The following is a 13,441-nucleotide window of genomic DNA, read 5'->3' as shown; positions in this document are numbered from 1 at the left end:
CCCAAAATCGTGTACCGATAAATAAGAATTAATGCACCAAATAAGAATAATAGAGACAACATAGAGAACACACCATAACACAAGATATTTAACGAGGAAAACCGGTGTGGGGAAAACCTCAATGGGATTTGTAACCCACAATATTCACTCACTGGCCAATGAATAAATATTACTTACATGAGGGGCCTGCACGTGCAGGAAGGCCAACAGCCTAGAGCTCACTACTCAACTACAAAATAGAATTCTCACTGACTTACAAAATGGATGATTAAATCCAATACAATGTACTGCTCAAATCAGCATCAACTATGTCAGGTTTAGTACCGATTTAAGCTCAGCCTATAACCAAAACCTTGTTGTCCTTATACAAAATTCTTCTATTAGTTTCGCATCATATCATTCCTCTTTCATCACACACATCACACACCAAAGTGACCTACAAGACTTCATACATATATGAGTCTTTTACAATATATCAAGTCGGCTTACAAAAAGATAATTATATTACAATAAAAGATATTTCCATGTCAGCTTGAGTGTCGGTATACTGTTACCAATGTAATTTGAATGCCGGTGAAAGTGTCTACCATTGCTGGTGCTTGCCGATGTATGTAGAAATCTTAATGCCGGTGAATCCCAGTCGGTTGCCTATCAATTTGTCAATCAGTTTGCCATCAATGACAACACAACCATTCTCATAAACCATTTTCATAAGAGTGTAGAATGCCAACAATCTCCCCCTTTAGCATTGATGGCAACACTCATGAGAAAAAACAAAAACTGTTATCCAAAAAGATGTGCTCCCCCTGAGCAAATGATCTCCACTGAAAAATCTAAAAGATGCATTTTTCTCCTTTACTACTCCCCCTTTGGCATCAATGACAAAGGATGTCATAAATGATCAAAAAAGAGTATCAAAATGTTACCTCAAAGTTTGTAATTGGTTGGTTACAATCTGAAAAATGTCTCCCAAAACCAAATTTAGACTCTGCATGAAGTTGTTGTTGTTGGTAAGAACTGCCTCAGTCTGCTGGATCATACCGGTAAGATAGTGCATTTGGTGCTCCAGTGATCTTTCTCTCTAAATTGTAGCCTTAGATAATTATGCCCTTTGTGTAATAAGACTGTCCAGTTTTGGACCAAGCTTACATTTTAGTTCCCGGGCCTTAGACCTTATCTTTTCCTTTCCTTTTTCAAGTTTCTCCATATTTTCTTCAAAAACTATCATTTCCTTCTCAAAAACTGACATAAGACCATAAGAGCCTATCATATTGTCTGCTATGTCATCAATTTCTTTCCGTGTCTTCTCAATCTCCTTGTCATTATCCTCAGTTAGTTGGTGTGGTTTACATGCTTCTCTGTACAACTCTTTATACTCCAAAATTGTAGAATTAAGTACTGATAATAATGTATTCAGATGATCAGTACAATTATTTATTGTGTTTTCAAAGAATGCATTTTTCTCTTTATCAACTCTTTCCTTTATTGTATCCTCATTGACCTTTTCTATTTTTATAATATTATCAACAATATATTTGGACAACGTGTCCAATTTACCTAAAGAATCTTTGACATGGTCTACCAAACAGTTAGGTGCAACCATTTTCAAAATGGGTAGAGTGTTGTCAATTGCCTTATATGCCAATGCATTACAATATGTTATCCTTTTAATAGAATACAACACAAGCTGTTGATATCATCATAGAAGTTTAATAGTTAGAGTTAAATATATACACATCGGAGGCAAAACATATTCATTGCAGTGATCTTATTAAAGTCTATCCTCACTACATACTACCAGACTATTGTATTCTCTATCTCTGATTTAAATTCCTTAACATGATGAATCTATATATTATATTTTATAAACAAAATTTATTTATTGATAATTATTTACAATCTAAATATTTTGCAAATTTAAATATTTAAAAATTCAAATTTTCTTTTGATTTGATGAAAGATACATGTAAGATGTATATGAGATAAACTAATAGGCTATCTTTTTTTAACTTAAACTCAAGTAAGATTGAAAGAAAAAGAATCTAACAAATTAAAAATGCATTATTGAAATTATATTCAACAAACTTTTATTTGCAAAAAAAAACAAACTAAATATAAAATTAAGAGAATTAGCACATGAAACTAAGAGTAGAGAGTTTTTTTTTAAACAAAGGGAAATACAACATGTCCCAAGGAATATATCAAGGTTTATTAAACTGCAACATTTAAAGTTTATGAAATTTGATGATAGATTTATTAGGATAATTGTATGGAATAGAAGTGTGTGGTTAAATCAATCTAATTAGGATAAAGATCTATATTTTGGATTATTAAATCAGAAGCTTATTTTTCTTGGCACATCCTATACCATCTTCAAAAGCTAGTTCCAAACTATACTTGTAAGAGAAGCCCATATCCAATAATTTTTTGGAAGAAAATGGCACATAATTGTTATCCGAGTCCTCCTCATGAAACCTAAAATAAAGATGAAAGAAAAATGTTATTAATGTGTATCTAGTCTAGACCAATAAAACAATTGAGAATTAACTAAAAATTATTTACATACTTGAGTGAAGTCTTTAACTGTTTTGCAAGAAAGTCTTTAAGAGACTTGATAGTTGTAGAATCAACAGAGCAAATATGGCGGCCTTGTGCACTAGGATGCTCCATCAAAAATATATGGGCATTGCATGCATCCTCGATATGAACTATTGGTATGGAGCCATACAAAGATTGGGTATACTTTAATACTCCATAGATCCTATCATTTACTGTTAAAAACAAATAATATTAGAAAGATATTAGAAAGATAGAGAGAATAATATGTATTTATGTATACCTCAACTCAGGTATATAATACTTTAAAATAATATCTATATATATACCTCCAATTAGGGCAGATATTATTTGGAAAGATGATAAATCATGTGTGTTTGTAAACCAAGGCCCAATGACAAAAGTTGGTTGCACTGTTATCACCTCAAGATTGTATTTAGCACCATAATTAAGGACTTCCTGTTCTGCTAATGTCTTCGCACACATATACCAAGCAAAACCATGTGCTTGAGATTTAAGGAAATTCAAAGGGCTCCAACATGACTCGTCAATGTGTGAATGAGCTAATTCCCCCTTATCATTCAAAGGACAATTAGCAGCCCCAGATGAAGTGAAAACCACTCTCCTAACAGATTTAGCTCTTGTGCATGCTTTCATCACATTAAGTGCACAATTTATAGCAGGCACAATGTAGCCTTCCTACATTTCATCAGTTTTATAGCAACAATTTAGATTTGTAACATAATAAAAACTACTCAATTGATATACCAAAAGATTTAGTAGTCAAACAATAATTTTTGACCTTATTTATGAATAAAAATATTTTTAATGATCTTGCAGTCACTAACAATTTACACATTATCTACATATAAAAAGTGATAAATAATTATCTTATGTTAAAATCTATATTTTAAAATTTATAAAAAATTATCCTATTTTGTTTAATGAAAATTCAAACATTGCACTCATTTAATATCTAAGTTTGTCATATTTTTAAAAAAAATACCTGTAATTGTTAAAATATATTACTAACCGGAGAAGTTTGAGCACCCATAGGACCGGCTACATGAAAAACTCCTTCACAACCCTCCACTGCAGAATCGAAGCTTCCCTCTTTTAGCAGATCAGCTGAGAAGAGCTTAAGCCTGTCCTTTGCTCCTGCCAGATCTAACAAAGGACCAGATTTCCTCTCGTCTCCTGCAATTTTTTGGTGAAAATCCATCTAAAATTCTAAAAATAGCAGTCTCTATTTAAACGTTAAACACAATTTTTCTAAAAATGGAATCTTTAAAACACATTATTTACTGGTAATTATTTAGGATCTGGCAGATTTAAAATTTTAAAAATAAGTCTCTATTTAAACGTTGAAGATAAATCTTTTAAAAACAAAGTCTTTAAAACACATTACTGACTGGTAAGGGTTTAGGATCTGGCAGATTTGAAAAAGGCAGAGGCTTTAGGGTAAGAATAAGAAATACCTGGATCTCTGAGAGTTGCGTTCACTGTGTAACCCCTTTCCAGAAGATTCTTCACCAGCCATGATCCAATGTATCCTGATGCTCCAGTCACACACACTCGTTTCACAGTCTGCTCACCCTTTTCCGCCATGCCGGCCGTCAAATGGAGAACTCAGGACAGGGCCGCTTAGGACATAATATTTTCAGCTAGGTCTCTGTAATTACTTATAGAAGATTGTGAGGTAAAATGGACCTAAAATATTTAAACCATTTACAAAAAAATAGTCCAAAAAGAGTGCTGATGAGTTGTAATCTGTTTTGTATTCGTTAAGCGGCTGCCTTACTTTTTTAAAAATTTTGAGAGTTGAATGACTATTTTTGGAGAGTGTTGGTTTGTATCGTTCTTCTGGATTAGGTAGTCTCAATATTAAATTTGAGTTGTAATGTGTTTTGTATTGTATTAAATTTGAGTTATAATATGTTTGATTGTATTTCTGGATTAGGTACGCTTTCAATATTTAATTTGAGTTGTAATGTGTTTTGTATAGTACTTCTAGATATTAAATGTATATATGTGATGTCTTTTCAAAATGAATATGTTATTTGTTCTAGTGGTGAATATAATGTCTAGTCTATGAAATGGTAAAAAATAATGAGTTATATTATTGTCCATTTTGATAGGCATTCTATTCATCATTAATATGCCCCATTTTAACTTTTAGTTGAGCTTATTTTGGAATGGATCCGGTTAAATTGGTTCCAAAAAGGGGTCATAAAACTGGTGTTATTGACTTTTTCAAAAAAATTCGAAAAATCAAAGTTGGAGCTAAATCTACTGATCACAATCAACGATTTATAGTTTTTGAAATTTTTTGTGTTATTGACATGCGGTTTTGGAGCTAGTTTAGCCACAACCTTTTGGAATTTGTGTATCTTATTGTAAGATTTGAGATATATACAAGGTGGTATTATTAACAATCTTTTGGGGTCTACTATCATCTTAGTAAAGTTTTTGTCACTTTCTTATATACGAGCCTAGGTGTTTTTCACTATTGTAACCAAATAAACGAGATTATAAGAATCACCATTTAAGAATATTATTGGTACATTAAATATCAAGTTTAAATTTAGTTTAATAATCTTTAATTTTTAATTTGTCTAATTGTGAATTTTAATATTATTGTTTTCAATTTTGAATTTGTGTGATGCTAGTTTCTAATATAACCAACATTAGCTTTTAATACAATAGATATTGGATTTGAATGCCTCTATCACTATTTTTTCAATAGATGTTATTGAATTCCAACAATATCATTATTGGTTTATCACTACATCACATTATTTAAACATAATTAGTATACCGATGAAATGTATTATAGATAATTAATTTGAGTGGATAGTTAATCTTGAAATTTACAATTACAATACCAATTGTTGAATTACTATGTACAACAATTCGATCATTCTAAAATTATTACAAAAAAAAACATCTATTTCAATCATACTAAAATTATTACAATAAAATGGTCTTCATAGAACTTGATTTGCAATAGAAAATTCATTACACTTCTAGCTAGGAGGACTCTCTCCCCCTCTCTCTTGTTTCTTGTGTTAAATACAAGTTAAGTAATTTTCATTCTCGTTATAGCATCCTAAATTGTACTCCCTTACAATTTAGTCCACATTTTGGGCCCTCACCTTAGTGTGCATCTCTCAATGCTTAATTAAGACCTGATTATGCCTTCATCATGCAAATATGGCTTCATTTTCATTTCATGCATCACATGGCCCCTTAGTTCGACCCCAAAATAGGGTAGGACTAGGGTGTGGCCCTCTGCTCCTCACTAGGACCAGGGTGCCACACTTTGGTCCTCCTTAATTGGGCCCTATCTTGGCCCCATCTTTCATTCTCAAATTTGGGCCGGAAATTCCTCCCTGTGTCGACCTATGTCGAAAATTTATTTCATTTTTCCATTGGGAAGAATATAAGGAATCTTTCCCCTGTCATTTGCAGATACAAGATACATGAAACAAGGACGGAATTATAATCATCAAGCATTCAAGCATTGAAGCATTCATCATCAAGCATCTCTAGAGGTCTTCAAGGTTGCATTCTTCATTCATCAATTGTGGAGCAAAATTACATCTTTTATTTGCAAGCATGTGTGTGTGATTATGGTTTTTTCATATGCATGCCATTTCATACAACATATGTGATTATATTCAAGAAGAAAAACATCATTACCAGTCATTGCAGATCTGAGGTATATCCTTCCATTATTTATTTCACTATTTGCAATATTTCAGTCAAGGTTAATTCCTAAACCAGGACTTACGCAAGCCCCTATTCCCAACCTATTTCCCTTTCTTTCTATATGTAGGAAACCTATACAAATCTGTGATCTTCAAGAAGAATTAACCCCTTTTGGTGTGTGAAAGCTAGGAGGACCAAAGTGCCCAGTCCCAACATTTTTGGATCTTTTTCGGGGATCAAATTTGAATCTGCTTAAATTGCTCAAATCCAGTGCATGTCTCAGTCTGGCATCTATAACTCGCTATTTCCATGTTTTTACCCCTCTTTTGAATGTAATGATAAATTAATGGTTTTCACATATCTAATGGTGGAAAGCATAATTTTTCCCACATTACACTCATTACTAGATATGCGGTGTGTAATGAATATTGATATCCTTCTAAGTATCTATTGATCCTTCTAAGTATCTATTGATTGTCCCTTAGATATTTTTATTGTGGATCTTTATTTGTTTCACTTTTACCAACTAGCATCCACCATATGTAACATGTGATTGCCATCATTCTAAAGGTTGAGATTCTCCGTCACTTGACCTATCAAAATTGGATAATTTTTTACAATATTGAAACATTAGACATATCTTCTAAATCTTCCTCATATTTAGGTTTAGTGCCATTGGTAAAATACTTTTAACTAGCTCATATCATCTAATCGTCCTCATATTTAGGTACCATATGTAACATGTGATTGCCATCATTCTAAAGGTTGAGATTCTCCGTCACTTGACCTATCAAAATTGGATAATTTTTTGGATAATTTTTTGGACCTAACAATATTGAAACATTAGACATATCTTCTAAATCTTCCTCATATTTAGGTTCAGTGCCATTGGTAAAATACTTTTAACTAGCTCATATCATCTAATCGTCCTCATATTTAGGTTTAGTGCCATTGGTAAAAGACTTTTAACTAGCTCACAATCTTACATGTTATTTATGCCATGGAAAATAGTGTTCACATACACTGTGATTATCAAATATATCTATTATTATCATTAATTAATTATAATCTATATATTTTTAAATGCTTAAAAGATTTATATTTTCTTTTAATTTAATGAAAGACAAATGTAAGATTCATATGAGATAAACCAATAGTCCATCTTTTCTAACTTAAAATCAATTAAGATTGAAAGATATTCATACCAAGATTTAAATTTAAAGAATCTAACAAGTTAGAAATGTATTATTGAAACTAAATTCAACAAACTTTTATTTTATAAAGAAAATAATCCAATAAACTATAACATTTTATTATAAAATTAATAGAATTGTCAATGAAGAGAACACACTCCAAGAAATATATTAAGGTTTTATTGAACAATTAGAATAACAACATTCAAATTTCATGAAATTCTATGATAGGTTTATTAAGATAATTATACGGAATAGAAGTTTGTGGTTAAAGTAAATCTAATTTGGACAAAGATCTATGCTTTTAATTATTAATTCAAAAGCTTATTAGTACTTGCCATCAGGCAATACTCTTGTAATGAAAATTCATTTTGAGTGCTTAAATGGTTATTAAAAGAAACTATTTAGATCAATCATAAACAAATATTTTTCTTTTTTAATTTTTTTTTAACTTATGTTAAAGTATACATGCATATTTGTTAACTTTATAATTTTAAAAAAATATTTATCTTCTTAATGATTGGCTAATATTTTTTTCCCTGTTATAAACGGGTTTCTCGGAAGCTTGCCGAGCAGTTCCATTTTCCTCGATGCCACTCCTCCTAGCCAGGGTCTGCTGTCTTGCATGCAAAAAAATTTCCCCTCACAATCTGAATTTTATTTACCTATTTAAACTGCTTATTGGCATGGTATTTCAGAAAGCTTCATACATTGCATACATCGACTTCTTCAGGGAGTAGAGAATGTAAGCATTACAATTGGATTTTCAATTTGCTTAACTTTCTGCTAATACTTTATTTTGATATGAGCAGAAATTATCAAATATGTTTCTGGAAATGAGCATAATGTTTGTTCTGCTATTATATGGACATTGTTTAGGGTTTCTCTATTCTTAGCGATAGTTTTTATTGCAGAGTTGTTTAGGGTTTCTCCAAACCAAATGAAAGAGTCGTTCATAAGTTTTCACTTTCTAGCTTTCATGGCACAATATTTCTAAAGTTAATGTCTTCGATTCTAAAGGCTCTGCACGAGCACTTTCTGAAGACAAGCATTTGGTCCTATTGAAGCTTGTCTTTCTACCCTGTGTAGAGATGCCCATAATATGTAACTTGTTCATCAATTTGAGTTGTGCATACAGCCCCAAATTGTTCAACCATCTGCCATAGAGGATGAAGATGTGTCTGAGCTTCTCCAACAGGGAAAACTCTACTAAAAACAACTTTACAACCCATTAGAATCTTCCGCTATTCTGCTGCGAGAAAATCCCGAACATCTACTTCATGTAACAATTTACTTGAGAAAAAATTATGGTGGATTTTCTCAATCACCTGTTTTCCATTGAAGAGAATTGACATTAGCAACAGAGGTGACAGATTAAAATTTGGAAAATATCCAAAAACATTGAGTAACATAAATTGATTTCTAACATCTTACTGCTAAAGAGGATGCTAGTGTTCCATCCTCTGCTCTTTCATCAACATCTGCTTCTAACAAGGATTGACCTGCCAGCCCAAATTGGCGCCTACTACATGGGAAATACATGAACCAGCACACGGTAGTCTCCATATTAAGAACAAGAATTGCGCACATCTGCTTGCCACTTGGCATTAAGGAAAAATAAAATGTGCAATCACAAGAACTGATTACAAAAGGTATTATAGTTGAGATTGAATTCACTGAATCATGCATCTGCTGACCTTGATCAGTTATATCTACTTCTGATCTTCCAGCTTTCTCTTCCTCACTTTGAGACTGTATCTTGAAACTTAAATTACCATCGATGGGATTTGATTGAAGTTGATTGCTTTCATAGGCAGGGCCCACTGCCACATTTGCCTGATAAAAAGACTCAGTCTTCAGTCTGTTGTTTAAATTTCCATTTTTAATGAACACACACACGGAGAAACTTTTAAAGTCTGCATCTCACACACACTCGTACCTTCAAATTTAAGGTTAATGCATTTTCAACTGTCTATTCTTATAAATTGAATGTAACAAATTGAAATTGATAATGAAATCCAAGGCTACAGTTGGAAGATGGCATAAGATTTAAGTACAAAATCTTCAGACAGGCTTGCCCAAACTCAAATGAAAGTTGCCTTTGCTTGGAGGTTCTAAAAGGCAAAGATACCAAATTTGACTACTAATACTTAAGGAGAAAATAGTTTAAGCATCTCCAGAAGAATACTTAGAAAATACAAACTGCAAAATCCGAGAAAGAAATTATTGCCTTGTTAGAGAAATTGAGCAAGATGACTTGATTATTATTTTCAATTGTAATACAATTTAAAGGAATTGAAAGAATGTGTCCTCCTTGGTTGACTTAAGCTGTTCAATATTTTAATAATTGATGGTTTGTCTTCCCATTCATATTCTTCTACATGTACTCAACATGTTCTATATGTGACAACCAATTGTGGTGAAAGCATTTTTTATGCGATAGCAAAATACTAAGTTGTGGGATTAATATGAAGCAAAAAGAAACATTGTAAACTCTTATGCATTCCTAGGTTTTTCAATTAAATTCATGACAAAGTTATCATTACGAATTTTGTGAAAACTCAAATTTAAACTTTTGTCTCGCAAATAATTCACTAAATTTCAAATTCTAGTTATAATTAATAAATATTGTTAATAAATGCATCTAATTGAAATTTAATTGACATGTTTACACTTATATATTTTAATTACATAATTAAACAAATACAATTTTTGTTAAAACTTAAATTAAAACTTTTGCCGTACCAATATTTTGCTAAATTTCAAATAATAAAATAAAACTAAACAAATTTAAGAAAATAACATACTAGTTACAATAAATAAATATTTCTAAACATGGATATATAATTTTCACCTCTATACTATGATAATTTTGTATATACTTTTTAGTAGAAAAAAATAAATATTAATAATCAATAATTTGAATATATAATTTGCATGTTTTTGAACTTTTGAATGTTTAAATGATATTATAATTTATTTTAATTCAATAGAAGATACATGCACTCATATGAGACAAATCAATTGTCTATCTTCCTCAACTTGAAACCCATTAAGATTGAAAGATATTCATGCTCCAATTTAAATTTAAAAGAAAAGAATGAAAATAAATAAGTAACTAAACAAACTAAAATATTTTTATAGAACAAATAAAATTTTCACATGAAATAAAGATTAGAGAATTTTTATAATGAAGGGAAATCCAACATGCTCCAAGAAATATATTAAGTTTTTATTGAACCAAGAGAATTGCAACATTAAACTTTTATGAAATTAGATGATAGATCAACTACAATAATTATATGGAATAGGAGTTCGTGGCTAAAGTAAATATAATTTGAACAAAGTAGGATGTTTTGAATTATTAATTCAAAATCTTATTCTTTTTGACACATTCTATGCCCTCTTCAAAAGCTTGTTCCAAACTATGTTTGTAAGAGAAGCCCATATCCAATAATTTTTTGGAAGAAAACGGTACATATTTTTTAACTGAGTCCTCCTCATGAAACCTAAAATAAACATGAAAGAAAAATGTTATTGACATATATCTACTTTAGACCAATAAAATAGATAAGAATTAACTACAAATTTTTACTTACTTCAGTGAAATCTTTAATTGTTTAGCAAGAACATCTTTGAGAGACTTGAGAGTTCTAGAATCAACAGAACAAACATGACGGCCTTGTGCATTAGGATGTTCCATCAAAAATATATGCGCATCGCATGCATCATCAATATGAACTATTGGAATGGAGCCCAATACAGATTGCATATACTTAAGTGCTCCATAGTATATATCATCTCCTGCAACAAAAAAATAAAATAAATAATCATATGAAAAATATAGAGAATCTAGAGTGTTTGTAATAATAATATGTATATTTAAACCTTCAATTAGGATATAAATTATTCAAAATGTATTTCTGTATACCTCCAGTTAGGGCAGATATTACTTGGAAAGATGTTAAATCATTTTTGTTTGTAAACCAAGGCCCAATGACAAAAGCTAGTTGCACTGTTATCACCTCAAGATTATATTTGGCACCATAATTAATTGCTTCCTGTTCTGCTAATGTCTTTGCAGTCATATACCAAGTTGCACCATGTACTTGTGTTTTAAGGAAATTTAGAGAGCTCCAACATGTTTCATCAATGTATGAATGATTTAATTCCCCCTTGTCATTCAATGGACAAGTAGCACAAACAGATGAAGTGAAAATCACTCTCCTAACAGATTTGGCTCTCGTGCATGCTTTCAACACATTAAGTATTCCATTTACAGTAGACATAATGAAATCTTCCTGCAATTATACCAGAAATTTGGATTTGTAACATAATAAAAATTATTCTATCTAAACATCAAAAATTCTAATAATCAAATAATTAATATTTATTGATCAAATAATTAATATTTATTGATGAGATGAAATTTCCATAATCTATAGATTATTTGTAGTAAGCTTCATCAGGATGAAATGATCACACTCCTGATTATGAATCACAAAATGTGATCCGAAATGTTAATAAAAAACTCCACACAATCACTAATCCAGAAACTTACTACATATAATTAATATTTATGTTTGTCATATTTTTTTAAAAAATCACCAGTAATTTTTAAAATACATTACTTACAGGTGAGGCGCCACCCATAGGACCGGCTACATGAAAAACTCCTTCACAACCCTCCACTGCAGAATCAAAGCTTCCCTCTTCCAGCAGATCAGCTTGGAAAAGCTTAAGCCCGTCCTGTGCTCCTGCCAGATTCAACAAAGGCCGACATTTTCTCTCGTCTCCTGCAATTTATTGGCAAAGATTCATCTAAAACTTAAAAAAAAATAGTCTCTATTTAAAAGTTAAGCATAACTTTTTAAAAATAAAATCTTTAAAACACATTATTTACTGGTAAGGATTTAGGATCTAACAGATCTTTAAAAGGCAGAGGCTTTACGGTAAGGATAATAAGTACCTGGATCTCTAACAGTGGCGTTCACTGTGTAACCCTTTTGCAGAAGATTTTTCACCAGCCATGATCCAATGTATCCTGAAGCTCCAGTCACACACACTCGTTTCACAGTCTGCTTACCCTCATCCGCCATGGCGTGAATAATTTTTCTTCGAACTAGGTCTGTAATTTAAGGTAGATGATTGTAAGAGAAAATAGACATAAAATATTGAGATCCATTTATGAGAAGATGGTCCAAAATGAACATCGTGAAGCAGCTGAATGGATTTGTTTCTAGTTTTCGCTTGCTTTGGTATTTGTGTAACATTTGGCAGGAAATTAAGGCGGCATTATTCAAACTTCTTAGTTCTTGTTATATTATAGTTGAAGTTTGTCACGTTCTCTGTCTTTATGTGTTTGTTGTTGTTATTTACAATGCGCACTAAGAGTAATTGTGTGTTTTTATTGTAATATTTGAGTTGGAATTAGGTAGGGTTTCATGAGGTGCCTTTAAGTTCTAAAATTTTCCTAAAAAATTTCAGCTGCTCCCCTTCTATTTTTTAGGAAGTCCTCTTTTATGGGACCCCAGCCTTATTCACAGTTTTGGATGTTTATTATTATTTTAATTTGTTTATGTATTATATAACTTTCATTGTTGTTCACAATGCCTAAAAAAAATATTTGAGATTATATTTAAGAATATTATTAGTATATAAAATGTTAAAATTGGATTCAAATATAACCAATTTTAATTTTTAAGTTGTGTAATAGTGGATTTCAACATTGTCGTCTTTAATTTTTAATTTGCTTGAGGTTAGTTTTTAGTATGGTTAACATTAGTTTTTAATAAAGCAGATATTAGATTTCAATACCTCTATCACCACTTTTTTCAATGGATGTTATTGGATTTTACCAATCTCATTATTGGTTTATCATTGTATCACATTATTTAAACATAATTAACACATAGATGAAATGTATTATAGACAACTAATTTAGGTACATAATTCATCTTGAGTCGTGTAGCCATGATGCA

General features: G+C 31.0%; 2 protein-coding genes across 2 annotated transcripts; both read right to left on the bottom strand.

The window, feature by feature from the left end:
- Positions 1-2,211: 2,211 nt before the first annotated feature.
- LOC131074974 (putative anthocyanidin reductase) lies at positions 2,212-4,260 on the bottom strand. Its single transcript, XM_058011732.2, has 5 exons — positions 4,035-4,260; positions 3,590-3,753; positions 2,886-3,255; positions 2,567-2,771; positions 2,212-2,475 (listed from the first exon to the last, which is right to left on the bottom strand). Exons 1-5 carry the CDS (start codon positions 4,162-4,164, stop codon positions 2,331-2,333), a joined length of 1,014 nt encoding a protein of 337 aa, XP_057867715.2. The 5' UTR covers positions 4,165-4,260; the 3' UTR covers positions 2,212-2,330.
- Positions 4,261-10,824: 6,564 nt separating this feature from the next.
- LOC131074981 (putative anthocyanidin reductase) lies at positions 10,825-12,625 on the bottom strand. Its single transcript, XM_058011735.2, has 5 exons — positions 12,430-12,625; positions 12,096-12,256; positions 11,392-11,761; positions 11,060-11,264; positions 10,825-10,969 (listed from the first exon to the last, which is right to left on the bottom strand). Exons 1-5 carry the CDS (start codon positions 12,557-12,559, stop codon positions 10,825-10,827), a joined length of 1,011 nt encoding a protein of 336 aa, XP_057867718.2. The 5' UTR covers positions 12,560-12,625.
- Between the last annotated feature and the right edge of the window lie 816 nt (positions 12,626-13,441).

Source organism: Cryptomeria japonica, chromosome 5 (assembly GCF_030272615.1).
Source record: "Cryptomeria japonica chromosome 5, Sugi_1.0, whole genome shotgun sequence".
NCBI classification, from domain to species: domain Eukaryota; kingdom Viridiplantae; phylum Streptophyta; class Pinopsida; order Cupressales; family Cupressaceae; genus Cryptomeria; species Cryptomeria japonica.
Note: the sequence above shows the minus strand (reverse complement) of the source record. Positions and strands in the feature narration are given on the sequence as shown.